The following is a 22,802-nucleotide window of genomic DNA, read 5'->3' as shown; positions in this document are numbered from 1 at the left end:
CTCATATATGGAGGGTGGAGAGAGATTTGGAGAAAAGAGGGACTTTCAGATAAAGGAAGAGAAACCCTAGAGGAGTAATGGAGGGAGGAAAGGGAGGGAGGTGGGGGTGGGTGGGACAAGGGAGAATTGATGAGGAAAATACTTCAGTTGATACTATGTACATATATAAAAATACCAATGCCAATCTTATTTATTCATTCATTGTGTGTGTGTGTGTGTGTGTGTGTGTGTGTGTGTGTGTGTGTTACTGGGGATTGAACATGCAGGGACATTTTACCTCCAAGCTGCACTTTGGTCCTATTTTTATTTTTATTTTTATTTTTATTTTTATTTTTAAAAGAGTCTCACTAAGTTTCTGAGGGCCTTGCTAAGTTGCTGAGGCTATCCTCAAGCATTCAATCTTTCTGTCTTAGCCTCCCAAGTACTAGTGTTACAGGTATGTACCACCATACCCACCCTGCTTACCAATGTCAATCAATATATTCTGTATGGGGAAGGGGAGGGAACAAGGTAGGTGCCAGAGTAAGCTCACCAAGTGCTGAATGTATGTATGTGCCTAAAACTCTGACCTACATTATGATGTGTGATTAAAATGAGCCAATAAAAATATATCTTAAAAAAACCCCTACAATTGCTTCCCCTTTTGTACAGAGTTAGCATGGTTACTAGTTACCTATCTGACCTTACATGCCAGGCACAGTTATACTGACTCCATTGAAATGAGGGGAAAACATGTAGCTTTCTTTGAGTCAGTACTGAGTTATGTGAGGAGATAAATCAGCCTTCAACAAAATTAAAGCTATGCTTTTTAGACCTGCAAAGAAAGCATATGCCAGAAAGACTTTTAGAAACCATCTCAGAAACTTTTCCAGAGACCAAAAAGGTCTTTGACATCAGGGATTTTTTCCTTCTTCCAAGGGTATGATGAGATCAGTCTGGGAGGCTCACACACATTTTTTTATTTTACTGATTTTTAATGTGAAACATTCTTATTAAAAAAGAAATAACTTTATCTAAAAATTGTTATGCTTAAGTGCTAGAAGTTGATTAATAATGATTTGAAAATGATAACCATCACTACTGAGATTTTCATCTTTGCTGTTTAGAAAATCATTTTCAGTCACAGCAGAGTTCATCTTGAAATATAATCAAACACAGAATCCGACAGAGGAGGAAATATTGCTGGAACAAGCTAGAAAAAACATTCTCAGGTGTAAGGTACTGGTACACTATTTGATTATTTAGTATGTAAACTTTCTTTTCTAGTTGGTAAATGATTATGTGTTCTAAATATTGGAATAAAAAAAGAATATACATATAGATTTATTTAATTGTGAGTAGATATAAATACAACATTAATGCGAATTAAAGTTAAAGCTTATAACCAAAAAAGAATAGGCTCTTTTTTGTGAAATTTCTTTATACTTTTTTTTTTGGTGGTACTGGGGTTCCTGGAAGCCCTTCTACCTCTGGGCTACACTCCCAGACCTATTTTTACATTTTTATTTGGAAACAGGGTCTCCTAAGCTAGGCGAACCTGCTGATCCTCCTGTCTCTGCCTCCCAAGCGTGGGGATTACAAGCGTGCACCACCATGCCTGGCAAATTTCTTTATACTTTTTTAGGAGATGTAGCTCTTGATACCAGTCCATAGAAAAACATCAAAGGCTGCCAAATAAACCTTTAATTGTAAAAATTATACTTTTTTAATAAAAAAGTTTTTTAGAAAAGCACTTTTCTAAACCTTCACTATGCAACACAAAAATACTGTGTTCTTTGTAATCAGCCATTCTTCACCTAACTTGTGAAAAATGCATTATTTAAAAGATAGCATTAATTCCCTATTTTTAAACAGATCCAAACAGAATAGAAAGTGAAATAAGCCCTTACTTTGCTTTTCCTGCATTCACTCCACTCTAAGTTTGACAGAAAGACATCATTTGGTATATATGATATTGATTCAATACAGAATAATTAATACAATGAAAGCTATACAAAATGGAAGCATAATATAAGCCCCTTTTTATCTTTTAATGTGGTGGTTGTTATTTCCCAGTTAGTAATTGATCACATATTTGAAAATTTTTGTACAATGGAATTTCACTCAGCCATAAAGAACAAGAAGATTATGTCATTTGCAGGGAAGAGGATGGAACTAGAGAATATTACACTGAGAAGAGCCAGCCTCAAAAAGTCAAATGTCAGATGTTTTCTCTCATATATGGAAGCTAGAGAGAAACTAGGCAACAAAAGGAATTTTAGATAACTGAGGAAAGAGAGCAGTAGAATAGTGAAAGGGGAGAGGGGAGCATGGGAGGGAGGAGGAAACAAATAATACAAATTATGCTGTGCCCATGTATGAAGGTGTCACTGTTAATCTCACTATCATGTTTGGGGAGAGGTGGACAGGGGTGTGACTTACAGGGAGCACACGAAGACCTGTGTGCACGTTTGTTTGTATGACTTGAGCCTCCTTATGATGTATAATCACAATGCATCCATAAAAGTATAAAATTTCATTTAAAATATCTTATTTAAAAACATATACTTCTGATAAATATGTCTGCAGATAGGTGCCAGGAAGTACATTTGTCAGTGGGTGTTTCTCCAGTGGGCCGCATGCTCCCTGCGATGGCCTCGGGAGTGGGCAGGGAGTTACAGAGGTGGACAGTTTTGTCAATCTCCCTTACAGCCATTGACTTTGGTCATCAACACTGATGTGGTCAGAACTTTCCAGCACACTGGCATCAAACATCAAACGTATTATTCAATGCTTTTTTTCTTATAAAATAAGGGACACATTTTCTTGTGGGGGTGAATGAGGTAAAGCAATCCCTAGAAAGCAGAGTGAGAATTATGTCAACAATCACTAATGGCATCACTCAGAGTGTTAACATTTACATGTTACAGTAATATAGTTTGTCCCCAAAATGTGAAGAATATATTAACTAAAACAGCCATGAAGTTTTTTGTATAACTTTGGTCACAAAATATCAGCCTCATAATAACTTTCAGAACATAATTGAGGAATAATTTTAGAAAGAAAATAAAAAGTTAGACATTTTGGTTTGCCTTTTTCACGCTTGCTCATAACAGAGAAAATTGGGCCTCAGAACCTTGGGTTTCGGAAAGCACGTTCATCTTTCTGCTGCATGGACTGAAGTAGTATATCTGGCTCAATGCAAAGGAGAAGTCCAAGAAGGTATGTGCACTAAGATCTTCTTAAGAATCTAGAGTGTTTTCTAGATTAGCAGTTAAGACATAATTTGAGACCCTTAGTTTTTGGAAAATTTGCAGAAGTTAAAAAAAAAATTGCCATTCTCCAAAAACAGCTAATAAAGTTTTATTATGAAAGTTTCTTTTATAATTTTGAGTTTATAAATCTGTCTACTCAACTTTTTAATAACAAAATTATTTTTTAAAAACTTTTGCTTAGCATAGTCTTTATTACTTTTTTTAAATTAGTAACTAATTAAAAAGTAACATAAACTGTCATTTGGTAATTTCCAGTTACAATAGAGACTATACTCTAGAGAAACTTTTTTCTGCATTTTATAATCTTTACTCATAAAACAGTGTAACAGCCTTAGATTTCTTTTACTTATTTTAAACAAGCATTACTCATCATCTTTTCATTTATCTCTTCTCATTTATATGTCTCCTTTCAAACACTCTCAAACCAATCTAAAAAAGAAATTAAGTAACTTTAATTTTAAGGGGGTAAATTCTTTTTATCATTATCCTAAATGTTATATGCATGGCTTTTAAAATGAGCTTTACAATGTTAACTACGTAATGTCAGAGAATAGTTGACAGTGACTAGATTAGGAGTAGTCACAAGATCTAGTCCCAAGGAAAAGTAAAAGCAAGTCTGTTTGAAGTGCTTTTTGTGAACTGTTTTAGAAAAATACTTGTCTCGGGAGAGAGCATCCCTTTCCTCCCTGTACCCCTCACAATTCCTCTCTAGTTTCCTGAGTGAGAACTTGAGGCCTGGAGCTTACCCATCAGGAAACTAGACAAGGAAGAATTGTGCACGAGAGGGCAGTTATATTAACCATCTCAGCAACTTTTACAGTTCTGATTTTGTGAAACAATCAATATCTTGGTTTTCAAGATAACCTCTTATTAAATTCAGTGTTATAGAGAACCAAAATAATTTTAATTCACTCACATATTAAGCTCTGGAACTCTGGGCTGTGGTTATATAGCTCAATGGTAGAGTCCTTTCCTAGCCTGAGTTTGATCTCAGGCATCACACACACACACACACACACACACACACACACACACACACACACACACACACAGAGAGAGAGAGAGAGAGAGAGAGAGAGAGACAGACAGACAGACAGACAGACAGACAGACAGACTAGATATTAAACTCCAAATGCTTCTTATTCTGTAGTCTACCCTCTATTTTATAGCTTAAATAATTTCCAGGGGCTTCTGACTTTACTTAAAATGAGCCCAACTCCATATATTTCCAGGATATGACTGCTGGATATTTTCCTACATATTCATTCTGCTGCAGTTATCCTGGCTTCTTTCCTGTCCCTTGAACATGCCAGGGATTTTCCTTCCCAAAGCCCCTGCATTGGCCATTCTTCCTCAGATAGTTACAGGGCTGCTCCTCAAAATCTTTATTATCTGTATTTTTTAGCATCATATATTTCCCCCTCCAGCATCACAGTGTAGCTGTGTGTGTGTGTGTTTTTTTTTAATAGCATTTGAGTCCTGCCTCTTGTCAACCAATTCTGTCCTACTTCTCTTTTTTCTTTTTTTCCTTCTTCTTCTTCTTCTTCTTCTTCTTCTTCTTCTTCTTCTTCTTCTTCTTCTTCTTCTTCTTCTTCTTCTCCTCCTCCTCCTCCTCCTCCTCCTCCTCCTCCTCCTCCTCCTCCTCCTCCTCCTCCTCCTCCTCCTCCTCCTCCTCCTCCTCCTCCTCCTCCTCCTTCTTCTTTTTGGTGGTACTGGGGTTCCTGGAAGCCCTTCTATCTCCGGGCTACACTCCCAGACCTATTTTTCCATTTTTATTTGGAAACAGGGTCTCCTAAGCCAGCGCGCGCAGCTGGCTTCAAACCTGCGCGATCCTCCTGTCTCTGCCTCTCAAGCGCGGGGATTACACGCGTGCGCCACCACGCCTGGCTCTATTTCTCTACCTTTATGGGTAGAGCCTGGAGGTCAGTAGGTGTTCTCTGTAATCACTGGGGTTCCTTGGGCATCTGCTGTCTCTCTTTCTAATCTTTCTCCTTGGTGACTTTAAGCCTAGCTTCATGAATTGGATTTCCAACATGGCAGCTGAAGGTTCTAAAGCAAGTGGAGAGTGGAGAGAGAGAGGACAGAGAGAGAGAGAGAGAGGAGAGAGAGAGAGAGAGAGAGAGAGAGAGAGAGAGAGAGAGAGAGAGAGAGAGAACTAAACTGTAAAGTCATTTCTACATCCTTGCGAGTCTTGCAGAATCCCTTTTGCTTGATTCTTGTTGGTTGGAGTAATCACAGGTCCAGCTTGTGTTTAAGGGAGGGGAGCATAGAATTTATATCTTAATGGGAAGCCTGGCAAAAACATTGTAACTATGTTTTACAAGCAGAACCCAATGAGCAAATAGTTGATTGTAAGAATTAACTATAGCATGTAGATGTGAATATACCAACATCAATCTCGGTACTCTGTATCAAGAAAGAGGGGAATGGGGAGATGGGGGGAGACCAAGTGCTGTGTGGATGTATGTAATTGTCAACCTGATTTGCATTATGATGTGAGACTATAAAGAACCAAGAGTAGCACATTGATATATCTTAAAAAATTATAGCATGTATAAAGCAGGATAATTTTCAAATGACAGTTTTTATTTTTAAATATTTCAGAAGCTTTAAACATGCTTTATGCTTCTCTGGACCATGCTGCCTTTGATTATGATCATTTGCCGACCTTATTTTTTGTTGCGGAGTCAATTTTATATAGACTTTGCTGTGATGCGTTCATGAAGACATTTTTATATTCAGTTGAAATAAAGCTGGCAAAGGTATGTTTGAAAACTTTTTAAAGTGCTTTTAGTTGGTCTATGTACTACACATAACCACATGACATCTGGCTTAGGATCAAAACAAAACATTTACCTTTGTTATAGAATATTATCTTGTTTGATAGTTTCATCATTAAGTATGGATAGGACATTATTATTTGATATCTCACTAGAAATTGTGTGGAACCAGCCAAGATGTACATCAACAGATGAATGGATTACAAAACTATGGGATATGTACACAGTGGAATTCTACTCAGTCATAAAGAAAAACTCAGTCATATCATATATAGGGAAATGGATGAAATTGGATGACATTATGCTAAACGAGGTTAGTCAGTCACAAAAAAATAAGGATTGTATGCTCTCTCTAATATGTGGAAGCTAGGGAGAAAATGGGTCATAGGAGGAACTCTAGATGAAGAAGGAGATACTATATATAAGCAAATAAGGTGAAATAACTGAGGGGATGGGAGGGGGAAAAGAGAAATCCTCTAATGCATATGCTGTACATTAACAGACATATCAATATCACTCACTAAGCCAGATATGAGAAGGAGGGTAGGGGAGGGAAAGAAGAGGGGATTGGGTAAGGGCTAATTGGGTGATGTGTGCATGTATGCCTCCACCATCTTGTACTCCACTAAGATATATGACTACAATGCACCAATAAAAATTTAAAAAACAGTTGGAGAAAACAAAATTTCACAAGCCATGTAAGAAAATATTCAATTAAAATCAACTAGTTCTTTTAGTATATATAGTTTTTATTTTTATTTTTCTGTTTTTATATATAATATATGCATAATGTAGAACCAATGCATTTATATAAAATTTATACAAATAAATTATGCATATCATTTATTTTTTAAAGATTCTTACATCTTTGTATCTTCAGATTTAGACAGTTTTTGCTCGTTCTTATAACAGTTGCAAATGAACAGTATTTACTTCTGTGCTTTGCACAATGGGAAAAGCCTTAACTATATCAGGCACATTCCTTTATTTTATCTCACAAGGATCCAAAGAGATATGTGCTATCATTGGCCACTATATCACAGACACAGAAAGCTTAAGTGCCTTGCCCATCAACTCAGCAGAGAGTTTTGAAAACCTAGAAAATGTGGCTCCACAGTCCAGCAGACTCTCAGGCAGGATGCTACCTGTTCTCAGACTTTCTAACTTTGAGCTTACTCTATTTTTTAGCCAGTATAAACTAGCTAGTGCAAATAAGCATGACCTATTTGGATAAGTACTCTGTAGAATTTTATTAAGTTACTGAAAGTCCACTAGAAAACTTCCTTTTGCCTTTTCCTTTATCTTTTTTATTAGTGCACCGTAATCATACATCTTAATGGAGTATTAATGGTAGAAGCATACATGCACACATCATTCATTTAGCCCTTCTGCAATTACCACCCCATTCTCTATGCCCTCCCTCCTTCTCACATTCTGCTTAGTGATTGATATGTTGTGAATGTACATCATACACATTAAGGAGTTTCCCTCTGTCCCCTTCCCATGCTCCTCAGGTCGCCTTATTTGCTCATCTAAGGTTTCTCCTTCTTTGTCTAGAGTTCCTCCTATGACTCATTTTATTCCTAGCTTCCACATATTGGGTAGAGCATCCAATTTTTAACTTTTTATGACTGACTAATCTCAGCGTAATGTTCTCTAGTTCCATCCATTTCTCTGCAAATTACATAATTTGGTTCTTTATGGCTGAATAAAATTCCTTTGTGTACATAGCCCATAATTTTGTAATTAATTCATCTGTTGATGGACATCTTAGCTGTGTTCATAGTTTGGCAATTATGAATTGTGCAACTATGAGCATAGATACACAAGCATTTCTTTGTTGTTTGGTTTCCATTCTTCTGGGTAGATACCCACAAGTGATATTGTTAAATCATATGGTAGGATCATTCCCATTCTTCTGAGGATCCTTCATATTGTTTTCCAAAGTGGTTTTAGTAATTTACAATCCCACTAACAATATATTAGAGTTCCCACTTCTCCACACCCTTGTCAGCATTTGTTGTTGTGTTTTTAATGATTGCCACTTTAATTGGAGTTAGGTGAAATCTCAGGATAGTTTTGATTTGCATCTCTCTGATTGTTAATGATGTTGAAATTTTTCATACATTTATTGACCATTTGAATTTCTTCTTTTGTGAAATGTCAATTTAGTTAAGTTGCCTATTTTTTGATTGGGTTGTTTTCTTAGCAATGATTTTCTTTAGTTCTCTGTATATTTTATATATTATTCCTCTATAAGAGTAGTATATTAGTAAAATGACCATTCTTCCAAAAGTGACCTACAGATTCAGTGCAACACCCATTAAATTACAAAGGTCATTCCTCACAGACATAGAAAAATCTGTTCTTAAATTTATTTGGAACAACAAAAAAACCAGAACAGCCAAAGTAGTTCTCAGTAATAAGAACCATGCAGGAGGAATGACAATACCTGACTTCAAACTATACTACAAAGCCATAGCAAAAAAAAAAAAAAGAAAAAAACATGGTACAGATACAGCAACATACACATTGACCCAAGGTGCAGAATAGAAGACTCAGAAAAAAATCCATACACTTATAACCAATTGATTTTTGACATAGAGGCCAAAAGCATACACTGGAAAAAAGCTTCTTATGAAAATGGTGTTGTCAAAACTGGTTAACCATATGCAGAAAAATGAACATAAATCCCACTTTCTCACCCAGCACAAGAGTCGATTGAAGGCTGGGCATGGTGGCGCACACTTGTAATCCCAGCATTTGGAGGCTGAGACATGAGGATTGTGATTTGCAGACAGCCTCACCTACTTAGTGAAGCCCTTTGCAACTCAGTGAGACCCTGTTTAAAAAAAAAGAATAAAAAAATAGAGCAAGGGGTGTAGCTTGAAGGTAGAATGCTCCTGGGTTCCATCCCTAGTACTGAAAAAAAGGATTAAATTCAAGATGAATTAAAGACTTGGAAATCAGACCAGAGACCTTTCAGCTCCTTGAAGAGGGCATTGGCCCAACATTTCAACACATAGGCACAGGTAAAATCTTTCACCACAAGACCCCAAAAGGCACAAGAAATTAAAAGGAGGATAAATATGTGAGACTGCACTAAACTGAAGAGCTTCTGTATCTCAAAGGAAACTATCAAGAACCTCGACAGAGAGCTGACAGAATGGGAGAAAATTTTGCCTTCCTTTGACATAAAGCTTTACTGAAAGGTATTTGTTCCCATAGAGAAATCACATACCCCATATGTACCATTTTTTTCTTTGATGATGTAGAACATCAGGGTTGGATAAAGCCAGAAATATATGGTTCTCTAATATTATTTCATTTCATATGTTGTTTATACTTTTTCCTTTTTATTTACTTTTGAATTTAGGATCTTTTAAATTGTTAAATCTGCTTATAGAAGTGTAGAGAATAATATATAAGCAATAGCAGTTTGATATATGTTGGATAGAATTATAAGCAGTTCTCACGTTTGCATGGAAAATCATAAAACATTACCAATTACGAAAATACAGCATGGGATAAGATTACCTAGAATTTCTCTTTTATAGTCAGATGACGAGTTGGAGAAATGAAGAGAAAAGTTGAGAATAAACAAGAAAGAAATGAGAGAGGGAATATGGGGAAACAGAGAAAGAGAAGTAAAGATTCAATCTAGGGGCATGATTGAATTTTCAAGTAACAGAGAGACTATGTACAAAAAATGGCACTCAAAGTCCCAGGAGTCTTTAAAAATATGGAAAGATAGAATTTTCTATAGAAATCTGACCTTCAGAATACTACAAATGAAACATTTTTTTGGTATGTACTTCTGTACTGGGTATGGAACATAAGGGCATTCTACCTCAGAGCTACACCCCCTCACCCTATTTTATTTTATTTTATTTTTTCTAATAGGGTCTTACTATGTAGCTGAGAGTCTTGCTTAATTTCTGGGGCTGACCTCAAACTTGTGATTCTCCTATCTAAGCCTCCCAAGTACTGAGATTATAGTACATGGGAGTGTGTGCCCCTGTGCCCAGCCCAAGTGAAAGCTTTTAAAACCATATTTTCAAGTATAATTTCAGCTAGGCCTAACATTTGATAAATTGAAGACCAAATTGAAGTATAATGCATCTATTTTGTGCCATTTTGAATTTTTGAATATAAGTTAATATTTCCTTTAATATTTCTCTAATTCATTGAAAAACCCTAAATTATCCTCTTATGACTAGCTTTTCACCCACTGTCTATGATTATAGGAGCTGCTGCCTTTAATACACTCATCTAGTATATTCCAAGATTTTATTATGGTCTGTCAACCTTCATTTCCTTCTCATTTAACTGCAACCTCAGAGGAGCACAGTGTATGACAGAGTAGTCTACATGAAGGGACTCCCTGAGCAAGCTTTGCAAACATTTTAATTTATTTTATAAGTCTACTAATGGTGCAAGTTTATAATTTATAAAAATATTTATGAATATTGATGATTCATCCTCAGAATTTATTTCAGTGATAGAACTTTGCAATTAAACATACTGAAAATCACTGGTATAATTGAAAGTTTATGAATTTTGGAACAATATATACTTGTGGGTTCAATAACTCTGAAATGCCATGTATTTGCTTAAGTGTATTGGATAAAGCACTAAGATTTGGTAAATTCGTCCAATTCATGTTACTTTATTTTATTTTAACATGTATATCTGATAATATGTCCTCTTAATCTCTTTCTCTTGCACATGCAGACTTGATAGTGAAAGCTATTGCTTCTATTTGGTTCTTTTCCAAGATTTAGTAGGTTATGTAATTTGCATTATATTTATTTTAATAGTTTATGTGTCATTTTATGTGAAATCATATGTATTTATAGTTTAGCAGATCTCTGTAGTCTATGTGAAACAAACTACAATTAGCTATACATATATTTTGAACACACAAAAGTAAGATTCTGCAGTGTTTATTTAATAATGACATTGTGAGTTCCTTATGAGGGATAAGGAGCATGGTACAGAATACTATGCATAAGCAGAATATTTATAAGTACAGTCCAAAATAATATTTTCAAGCTTTTCTGATTGAGACCCATGAGAAAAAAATATCTTTTGCATTGTGATCAAGCAGACATATAATATACACTCATATACAGAAAAGAGAAATTGTGCAATATATCATGATGTTTCCTCTTCTCTTTCATTTTATTTGAAAGTCTCCTCAGTTGATTTCATGACTCACTGAAGGCGCATGACCTGTGATTTCAAAAATACTGTTCAAAATGATATAGAACAAAATAACTTTCAGTGTTGGTCATTTGTAGAGATGACTTAATTTTTTTTTTTTTTTTGCTGAACTAGCACTTCAGTCTTGCTATAAGGGGTTTAAAGTTATTTGGAAAACATAATATCAAGTGAGTTTGAAATTGTTTTATCCTATTTTATCCAGAAGTAAATGTAATAATAAAATGGTTTATTTTCTATATGGTTTTTAAACATTTATTGATGCAATACAAACATGTTTTTATCTCTTCTCTTTTGACAGATTGGCTATTTGATCTTCTTACGACTTTTTATATTTTTCCTGCATGGTCACCTAGAAAATTTTAAACAACATTTACTTAGGCTTCAGCCATATTTATACGGTAAAATCTTTTATTTTCTTACACTTATAAATGTTTTATGTTACATTTCAAGAAGCGCCAACTGTCACTATAAAAAGCATAAAGCTGTATTTTATATTTCATGAAAACATAATAGCTTCTGAGCTGACTGCATTTGTTAAGCTTTTTTGCCTCCTTCCAATTCTTATTTCTTTGTGGTGAGAACATTTAAAATCTAGTCTCTCAACAATTTTGAAACATACGTTATTATTAACTTTAGTCACTGTGGGATGTGATAGATCACTGAGATCTATTCATCCTGTCTAATGAAATTGTATGCCCAGACTAACATCCTCCTCCCACCTCCACACTTTCACTCCCACTCCAGCCCTGGGTAACCACTATTCTATGCTCTGCCTTGCATTTTCTACTGAAGTGTATGATGACATTTGTGACTAAGTTCCCTCACCTGTAGTTGTATCTATCACATTGGATTTCAAAAGAGTTAAGTGTACGTTCCAGCAACATAATCCTGAGGTCAGTGTGGATGCTGGACTGGAGTGGGGAAAGTGGATGCAGGAGGCCAGGTCAGCATACCGTGCACAGGAAGAATGTTTTTCCGCACTAAGACAGTGATTTTCAAACTGGTTTGATTGAGATTCACGGAAAAGAAAGTCCTCTGTATTGCAATTAAGCACATACATTCTGTATACTAACATATGCATAAAAAGGAATTGTTGAGAAAGAGGTTAAAGATGTGAATAATTATAATGAGAATGGCATTTTAAAATAGTTTAAAAATATTTAGGATAGGAAAGAACCTGGGTTTGGTGATCAATTGGATCTAGGCTATATGTAAAAAAAGTGAAGAATTCATGAAAAATTTGAAGTTTTGTATAATGAAAAATAGGATCAAGATTTGAAGAAATATTTGACATGCTGAATTTGAAAAGAGCAAAACCTGTGATAGAGATTTTAAAGTTATCCATCTTAATGTGACAGATGACTTGAGGGTAGGGTGGGGAAAACTAATTATCAGAAATGAATATTGGATTATTGGAGTGACAGAGCCCAGTAAAACAAAGTTCATGAAAATAAGAGAGATTAATGACATTTTTTTTTTTTGTACTGAGGATTGAACCCAAGACACTTACCTATGAGCTACATTCCCAGATGTTTTTTTTTTTAAACAGAGTTTTGCTAAGTTGCTGAGGCTGGCCTCAAGCCTGTGATTTTCCTGTCTTGGCCTTCCAAGTACTGAAATTATAGGCCAGTAATCCTTAGATATCATTCCTTAGACATGTAAGGGGAAAGTTCATGAAAGTCTACATTATCAAGAGACACAGGAGTGATAGAGTAGGAGATATGAGAAGCAGTGATGGGTTTCTGCAGGAAACCATCCTTGATCCTGAGTCTGCAGTAATGCCATCCTTGATATTGGGGTGCGTCCAAGGAAGAGGTGGGAGCAAAATTCAGATGGGAGGCAAATGGTGAGGGAAAACTTAAGCACCAAACAAAGACTGTACTATTTAAAAAAGTTTGGCTGTAAATATTTATATTAGTATATAAAATCATCAATAGGATGAAAATAATTATGTACAAAGTAAGAAAGATTAGGATGTCATATGATAAGGAGAGACTCAAGACTTAAAAAAGGGGGATAATATTTAATGGAAAAAGTCAATAAGGAGAGAATAGAAGGTAATGGTTTTAGAGACCAAGTGGATTATATCACTACAAGTCCTAATGAGGTAGGTATGAAATGGAGAGGCAGAGGCTATTGACTGGTAGAACAGTATTCTTTTTAAAAATCATATCACTGGTTCTAATTCATTTACTAAATTATAAATCCTCTTTGTAGCTCCTCACAGTGTTCAGCTTGCTGATTTATCAAATATTTAGATGAACTAGGTATGGTGGCACATACCTGTAATCCCAGTACTTGGGAAGCTGAGATAGAAGGATCACAGGTTCAAGATGAGCCTCAGCTACTTAGTAAAACCCTCAACATCTTGGTGAGACCCTATTTCAAAAAAAAAAAAAAAAAAAAAAAACCTGAAGGTGTAGCTCAGAGATAAAATGGCCCTGAGTTGAATTCCAAATTCTTTCTCCCCAAAACAGAAACTCAGATGATGGCAGCAAATACATTTTGAAAAATCATTTGAATATACCTAAAGTTCTTATGTCACTTTGTTATTATGTATATATCCAAAGAAAACCAAAATGAATAAATCTTCCTCTTTGCTCTCTTACATAATACTGTTACTTAGAGCCTTAGCATACACCTCTGTCTTCAGCAACAGACTGTTTCTATCTGAAAATATTAGCAGCTGCTTCCTGTCCATATAATGGTCCAGTAGAAGAGGAGTGGCCAAAAGGTTTACCACTGTGAAATGAACTGAAAACAAGATATCTTAAAGTTTATAGAAAGAACAGAAACAAAATGATTTAAGTATCACATAGTTTTATGTTAAATGACATGATTTTTGACCATATTTAAAGGAGGTACTTTACAAGTCATTAATAGCATTTTGGAAAGAAATAAAACTGGATAGTGCAGGGCTAGAAGCAATGACATTGATTTGTTTGTAGCATTACAATTTCACATTATCCATTATGAGCAGAACATCTATTATAACTTGATTCATTTTCAGCTGGAAGCTACCAGGCATTGTTGGGCTGTGACAATATTTAATTGGGCATTCAACCATTATACAATGCTATTCTGAATTATATAAACTCTTAGGTATAAATTATTTACCTTGTTTTCTCTTACACCACCAGGGGGCATACATAATATTATAAATCCTTACTAGATGGGGAAATGTGCCGCAGTTTCAGCTCCTAAGTATCAAATTTAATTATAGTCTATTAACTAAAAGACAAATGAAGTACAATGCAAGATATTAATGAAATATTTCTAACAAATGATTTCTCTTACAATAGCACTTTCTTTCTCTGGAGAATCATATCACAAGTATCCAAATATCTTCTCAAATGTGCAATTCATCCTGAAAGCATCAGAAATTATATGTAACGATGAACTTTCTAGATCTGTTTCTGGCCCCACAGAAAATAAGAATGGATTTGAGGATATAGATTTGAATATGGTAGGTAGCCTGATATGCTGGGTATATCTTGCCTTATGATGCATATGATAAGATTATTATGATTAAGTATTTCAGTGTATGAGCTCATCAGGCATTACTGAAAGTATATTTAGCTGGGGCAGAGGGATGGAGAGAGGCAAACAGCAAATATACTAATTTTATACAGCCATATGCACAGTTCCTGGATAGTAGATCACTGGACCAGCAGTGCACCGCTACTGCTCTAATGGAATAATGCTGTCACACATCCTCTTTATAAGTTCCATCTCAGCTATGTAATTAAAAATTATGACAGGATTTAGGCTGGCTCATAAATGAACATTTTAAGATATTGTATTTTTATTAATGGAAAAGTATGTAAAGTGCATATTATTTATAAAACAAGTATAATTCTTTATGTTTCTATAATTTGTGTGTAATATGCTATCAAAGATAACTAAAAATTTTTAAAATAGCTCAAATTGAGAAATTAAAATAATTTATGATATATAAAAAAACTCCTAATGTCCTACTCAGCTACCAGTGATCAATCTTCGAGAACACAGTCTGTCCTAGTGATATAAATCCTTGGTCTGTAGTAAAGCATAGTTACACAAACACAGGTATAGTGAGTGTAGCTGGGCACATACTTTACAAACTGATAGTCACCAGTAGAAAACCTTCAATCTTTGAAGTAAAAATGGCTTTATTTTCTGTCCTCACATATCTACTGAAAGAGCAGTGAGCAAATTGAAGCCTTGATTCTTTCATTATTTTACTTTGGATATACATATTTATTATTTTAGATTTTATAAATAGAAAAATTTAGAATTTTGGGGGGTGGTACTGGGGATTGAAGCCAGGGGACTTCTACCTCTGAGTTATACTCTCAGCTCTATTTTATTTTTTATTTTGAAACACAGTCTCACTAAGTTGCTGAGGGCCTCAGTAACTTGCTGAGGCTGGCTGCAAACCTGTCATCCTCTTGTCTCAGCCTCTCAAGTACTGAGATTACAGGCATGTATAGTGAGAGAGGCCCTTCACAACTAAAGTGAGACCCTGTTTCAAAAATAAAAAGACTAAAAAACAGAGCTGGGGCTGTAGCTCGGAGATACAATGTCCCTGGGTTCCATCCCCAGTATCACAAAAAAAAGGAAAAAAAATACTTTTAACAAAATATATTTGGAAACAATAAAGAAATTTAAAGATGATTTGTTTTGTGAGTAGCTTTAGTTATGTATGACCTCACAGGCTTCTCTTGGCCCCTTCCCAACATTAGCTATAAATTAAATATAAAAGAAAAGACATTTTACCACATCTACTTGTAATCTTCCTAGGCCTAAGTGTTTTCTTTTTGGCTCATTACTGATGAACCATTTATATAAAGAGTGATATTTGCTAAGTAATTTGAGCCTTTTGATAATACTTACTAATGAACACAAATTGCATCATGCAATATAAAGGATCTTCGTTTTAGGTTTGAAATGTTTTAATAATAAATATATAATGTAAGATACTGAGCAACAGAAAGAACACTGTCAGACCAGGTACGGTGGCACATGCCTGTAATCCCAGTACTTGGTAGGCTGAGACAGGAGGATCAGAGGATAGAGGCAAGCCTCAGCAACTTAGCAAGCCCATCAGCAACTTAGCAAAATATTGTTTCAAAATAAAAAATAAAATACGGCTGAGAGTTTAGCTCAGAGGTAGAACACCCACTGGAGTCAATCCCCAGTACCATATGCACACACAAAAAAGAATGCTGATCATGAAAAGACCTGTTCACCAACTGGCTGTGGAATCTTGAGAAGGCAAATTAAGCCTTCCAAACCTCCATTTGTTTATCTTTAAGAATTTACAGCCGGGCATGGTGGTGCACACTTGCAATCCCAGCATTCGGGAGGCTGAGACCAGAGGATTGCAGTTCGTGGACAGCCTCAGCTACTTAGTGAGGCCCACTGCAACTCAGTGAGACCCTGTTTCAAAAAATAAAGAATAAAAAATAGGGCAGGGGGTGTAGCTCAGAGGTCAAATGCCCCTGAGTCCCATCCCCAAACTTGCAAAATAATAATAATAATAACAATTATTATTATTATTATTTTTTATTATTATTATTATTTACTATCACTGGCCACAGCAACTGGGGAGGTCAAGATGAGAGGATTAAGTTCCTATCCAACCTCAGCAACTTAATGAGACACGGTCTCAAAATAAAACATAAAAAAGGCAGGGGATGTAGCTCAGTGGTAGAGCACCTGGGTCCAATCCCCAGGACAGAAAAAGCAAGTTACCAACATCTTCATCTTCATCACCAGCCTCTTTGTATGGTCCCTAACTTCTCCAGTGTTGTTGTGAAGGCTGCAAAGAAACCATGTGCCTTATAGATTTAGGGCCATGCAAATATAAGTCATGATCACTTAAAAATATATTTAGGAATTCATTTTAACCTAGACAGATAAATATAATAATTTTCACCTAAGGACATAGCTGGGTTGACGTCATGTGGTGCTTTGAGTGTGTTTCCTTTAAACAAGATGCCGTGGAATCTTCACAGCAAGAGTGTCTGGTTCTGAGGCCAGCAGCCTGTGGTGTTCATTCTGATGCTTGGAAGGACGAGTACACTGTTGCCACTCTTGGTACACACTGCCCAAGCTCGGGTCTGTCTGCTTAGAGTGGGACTAGTCACCATGTCTCTCTGTGTCCTTTTCTACTTGGTAAAAAAGAAAAGCTCCAGTTCAGTTGCTCCTAACTTCTACTTCAACTCCATCTCTGTGATTCTCTAGAGGATCATAACAGATTTTTGGCCTTATCAGGTTTATTGCTCTTTTTCTCTTTCAATTACCTTATGATATGAGGACTATAAAGGACAGTGTTTGCCACATTGCTACAAACTTGCTGCTTTGGCTAATGGACACTGATGTGTACCTTAAGATTCCCTAACTCAGCCCAGTAAAGCTATTCTAAGCCATCACTCCAGTGCAGTTGAGTATCTACCCACTTAATACCTATCTCACTTGCCATCTTGGAAAAGAAAGCAGGAAAAAGAAATAAAATTGGAATATAAAAACAGGTTTGTGGTCATCCTTTATCCCTTCCTTATTATTAGTATATTATAATAAAGGTGCGATTTTGCTACATTTCTAATCCTCTGATAATGCTAAAAAGTCCTTTGCAGTATATGTTTGCCACTGTGAATTATTTGATCTTTCAATGCTTATATGCATTGGAGTAAAAGCATAATTAGTTAATGTGCTGTCAAACAGTTGCTAAAATTGTTTAAAAAATTTTGTAGAATTTACACATTACTATACATACAATATAGACACTGGTTTTATTCAAGAATAGGAAATTTCCTGTTCTTTGCTAGGACCCATTTCTCCTTTTAATTTTTGTTGTTGTTGTTAATGGGGATTGAACCCAGGGGCATTCTAACTCTGAGCTACACCCCCAGCCCTTTTTACTTTGTTTTGAAATAGAGTCTCACTAGGTTGCTGAGTCTTGCTACTTTGCTAAGGCTATTCTTAAACCTGAGATCCTCCTGTCTCAATCTCTCAACTACTAGGATTACAGGTATGTGCCACTACACCCATCTCAATGCTCCTTTCAGTGATCCAGACACAGGGTTTTCATCAACTTTGGCAAATGCTACACATTAATTAGCTCTGTGGGTTGAAGAGCCAGAATTCTGCATTGAGTTTTCCACCCTGTCCTTTGCTCACTGGCAAAGCTAAATTTTCTAAGCACAGCTGTCACATGGTAATAACTGCACAGTTCTTTAGAGAAAGTAGCTTTAAACTAAACTCAAATAAAGTAGACCCTTTATTAAATAGTTTAATCTGTTCTAAAGTATAAACATGTTTCCTGAAAATTAGCAGATACACAGAGTTTATATTCTAATGTGATTAGCAGTCTCATTTTCTAAACGCTTTAAGTATTCTTTCAGTAAGCCAAATGCACCTATCTAAATTTAGGAAATTTTGTGCTGCACCATAATTGTAAATGGGTACCAGCAATTGGATTGTGAGACAAAGGTTCTTTAAAATTTGGAGCATTACCTTGTGATTTGCACCACACTATCCAGGTAACACATTTGTATAGAGAGTTTCCTTCATGGTAATGTCACCCATCCCTGAAATTACTGAAAACAAGGATGAAACTCTCTAAGCTGTTATCTGAGAAGCCCAGATAGAGTTCATATTTTAAAGCTCAGTGTGTGTGTGTGTGTGTGTGTGTGTGTGTGTGTGTGTAAAAGAGAGCCTGATCAGACACTCAGAGTTTATGTATCTAAATTTTCATAAAATTCAAAGTAGTGTGGTTATCTGTATTCTCAGCTGACAGTCTATTATCAATGCCATAGATGAGCTTCCAAATTAGGCTTTGTACAAGCTGCCATCGACTGTGGAAGCTGAACAGGAAGGTAGGGAGACACAAGAGAACTATAGGAGGTGGCTTGACACCAAAACAGAGAAGGAAAGGAAAATGTTCTCTAGGAATCATCTAATAGTGCATTCAGTGCTTTCCGAATTATTTGAGATAAAATATCAGTCTCAACATTCTTCTATTTTCCTCCTCCCTACCCCTCCTCCTCCTCCTTCATTGCCATCTTCATCTTAACCTTCTTTTCTTTTATGGTACTGGGGATTGTACCCAGTGGCATTCTACCTGTGAGCTACATCATCAGTCCTATTTTTAATTTTTGAAACAGGGTCTTGCCAAGTTTCTGAGGCTGGTCTTGAATCTGTGATCCTCCTGTCTCAGCTTCCCAAATACTGGTATTACAGGTATATGCTACCATGCTTGGCTTCTTTCTTTCTTTTTAATTTCCAAACCATCACAGACTGACATTCTGTAAAATGTAAGGATAATTGATTGCTGGAAGAATAAAAATTAAAAACCACAAGACACATCTTATTTTTTATCAGATTTGATAGGTATATAATCATTGTGTCAAATTTATATAAAAGTTTGTAAGGGTGTATTCTTAATTTCAGTAATCTTAATAACATTTTGCAAATAGCACTCGTATGCCAACCATATCTAAGTAGATTGATTTAGTTCAAAGGCTGAGAACTCTACATCGCTTAACTCTGACCATTGCTTCCTCTTACTCTACTACATTGATGATTCCATGACATTTCTATTAAATCACATAATCATTGTTATTATATTATCTATCCGAGTTTGGTAAATTTGTTTATGAAGATGTTACTAATGCCCTTAGGACAAAGATGAACAGGACCATACATCTGCAGTTAGGCAAATTGGGTTCATCACTTGTGAGAGGGAGAGGGAGAGAGAGAGACCAACCAGCACCACAAGGAACTATGGGATGTCGCAGCAAGAGAAAGCTAGAATTCATCTATTAGAGGATTTGGACTGTGAGTGATCTGGGGCAAGACCCAAGTAAGCAGAGCTGTTCTTTAGATTCAGTACCATAAGAAAGTAGGGGTAGTTCTATGATCAGATATTTTGTGGGTGGCATAGTGACTTTGCATTTTGTTTGTATTTAGGGATAAAATCATTTGGCTTTGTTGATTTATCATGGCCTTAGTAACATATATGAGTTTGGTATTTTGTGAGTTTATGTGCAACAAAAGATCAAAATGATCTGGCTGTGAGTTGTCAGGGCAGCCTCTAATAATATGTCAAATCAGTTTCAGACATCAGGGGTGGCTTTTTATCCTTCTTAATGCTGAGTAATAATGGTATCATAGAAAATTGAAAACAAAACTTAAAAATCTTGTTTATTGTCTGGATCTTTTTTTTTCTTTCTGAAATGTGTTCAGGAATTTTTCTCTATTGGTACATAAGTATCTTAACACAAGTATTTTTACTCAGTTCAATAGTCTATGTAGCTATATCGAATGTATGATTTAAAAAGAAAAAAAAGTATTGACTGTTTTAAATTAGTCAAGCCATTCCAAAGTTTTAAAACGTAACTACTTATCTATTTATTCAGAGTAAGTTTGCATCCTGAGGACTGTCAGGCATCCAGGCTGAGACACCTGCAGCAATTTGAGAAGAGAATTTCATTTATGTGGGTTTCACTTTGGGGATGGGCTCCACCATAAAGCAGAAAATTGAATTATGTGTGCGTTTACTGAAGTCAGCATGCCTTGGCGTGATGCCTCATGCTATTTTAGAGTAGAACTTTTCTGTGGAATGTTCTAACATTCCAAATACTGATGTGTTTCCATTTGCTTCTCTGAATTATTGTTCCTTGGAGTCAGTAGGTGTGCACATACTCTGTCTTACTCAATGGCTTTATCTCTAACATCTAACAGAGCTTCTGACATAAAAGAGAATCAATACACATTTATGGTACTGAACTGAAGAGTTTACTAGAAACTTACAACGTCTTTGTATTTATGCATGAACTTCTGGGCTTCTATCTTGAGTGTATTCAACATGAAAAATATCTTTAAAATGTAGTTGTGATGTCATTTTACATAATAAATATTATGAGGCCCTTTAAAGTTTCAATGTTTCATTTTTAATAGCACAAAATATCAGCTAAGTTAGTAATATAAGTACACAGAACAAGATATGTATTTTAATCTTTCCTACTGGCAAAACTCAATGAAAGTGCTATGTCATTATTGAATAGCAATTACTTTATTGAACAGATTAAATCTATAAAACTGTCAAGCAGTACTCTGAAAAATAATGAACAATAACCTATTTGTTATCTGAATTTTTAGGTTTTAAAGTATTTATTTAGCCTAGCATGGTTATGCATGCCTGTAATACCAGTACTTGGGAGTGTGAGACAGGAGAATTGCAGGTTGGAGTCCAGCCTGGGTAACTTAGCAAGACCCTGTTTCAAAATAAAATATAAAAAGGGCTGAAGTGTAGCTCAGGAGATGAATGTCCCTAGGTGTAATCACTGATACCACAATACATAAGTAAATAAGTAAATAAATAAATAAATAAATAAATAAATATGAAATAAATATTTACTTAGCAAAGAGGGACTATGTTCTGCAAGGCATATATTCTCATCCTTAGAGTAGAAATGAGATTTTAAAATAGAATTTTCTCTTATCCAAATACTCACCAGACCCCTTCCTTCTTGACTTTCAAGATCAGTTAAGAGCAGGTGCATTCAGGGTGGTATGTGACTTTGAACCTCACTCTGACGTGTAATTACAATGCAGTAATAAAATTATAAAATGAAAATGAAATTATAAATACTTGTTGTCTGTTAGATCATTGTTCAAACTTTCCACAATTTCTCAGGTATCAGAGAAAAGTAGGCCATATACAATCTAAAAAACACAATTGTGGCTAGGCACGATGGCATCCAGCTGTAATCCCAATACTTAGGAGGCTGAGACAGGAGGATCACAAGTTCAAAGCTAGCCTCAGCAACTTCACAAGGCCCTCAGCAACTTAGTTTCAAAATAAAAAACCCTGTTTCAAAATAAAAAATAAAATAGTGCTGGGGTATAGCTCAGAGGTAGAATGTCCCTGGGTTCTATTGCCAGTATTACATACACAATTGTGTCTCACAGCTGTCCCTTAGAGATACAAGATTTTTGTTATATTTAGAGCTGTTATCATTGAACACAAGGGATGCATGTGTATATTAGGTTCAGGTTAACTATATATACTTATAAAATCAAACTTATGTTAATTATTCCACTTGGTAAATTCAGATGACAAGAGAATATACATTTTAATTTGTATATTTAAAATTTATTTTCCTGCATGTGAAAATCAAAGAACTCTTTCACAGATATATTTTTATATTTTAATTGCAGGAGCACGTGCCACTTAATCAGGGGGGATATGAAGTCAACCACCTGCTCTGGCACTGTGTAGCTGCGTGGTCTTGTGTGCAGAATAATAGTCCTCGGCTGAGAGATGTGCTTGAGCATCTCCTCTCCCATAAAAAGCAGCTTCAGAAGAAATGCTGGTAAGAGTCATCCTATAAATCCAAAGGGACTCGTGGAGAAACCTTTGTGTTTAAATGTTAAATAACCTTTCCACTTAAATGTTAATCACACCTCAGATGACTGTGGAAAAAATTTATAATCTTGGTAAAGACAAGGGAAATTTATATGTTTCATTTTAGTTCATTTTATCAACAAATGG

At 35.5% G+C, this 22,802-nt stretch overlaps 1 protein-coding gene across 1 annotated transcript in view; it reads left to right on the top strand.

Annotated features, from left to right (window-relative positions):
* Positions 1-576: 576 nt before the first annotated feature.
* The window catches only part of TMEM232 (transmembrane protein 232), a gene marked incomplete at both ends in the record, with an annotated part of 247,838 nt that continues 225,612 nt past the window's right edge, over positions 577-22,802 (top strand). The window contains 7 exons of the mRNA XM_080709438.1: positions 577-581; positions 1,107-1,218; positions 3,096-3,201; positions 5,859-6,016; positions 11,559-11,658; positions 14,563-14,726; positions 22,490-22,623. Coding sequence (XP_080565564.1) covers positions 577-581; positions 1,107-1,218; positions 3,096-3,201; positions 5,859-6,016; positions 11,559-11,658; positions 14,563-14,726; positions 22,490-22,623 — 779 coding nt within the window. The remainder of the gene's footprint in view (positions 582-1,106; positions 1,219-3,095; positions 3,202-5,858; positions 6,017-11,558; positions 11,659-14,562; positions 14,727-22,489; positions 22,624-22,802) is intronic.

Source organism: Muscardinus avellanarius, assembly GCF_963383645.1.
Source record: "Muscardinus avellanarius genome assembly, chromosome: 1".
In the NCBI taxonomy this organism is placed as follows: Eukaryota; Metazoa; Chordata; class Mammalia; order Rodentia; family Gliridae; genus Muscardinus; species Muscardinus avellanarius.
Note: the sequence above shows the minus strand (reverse complement) of the source record. Positions and strands in the feature narration are given on the sequence as shown.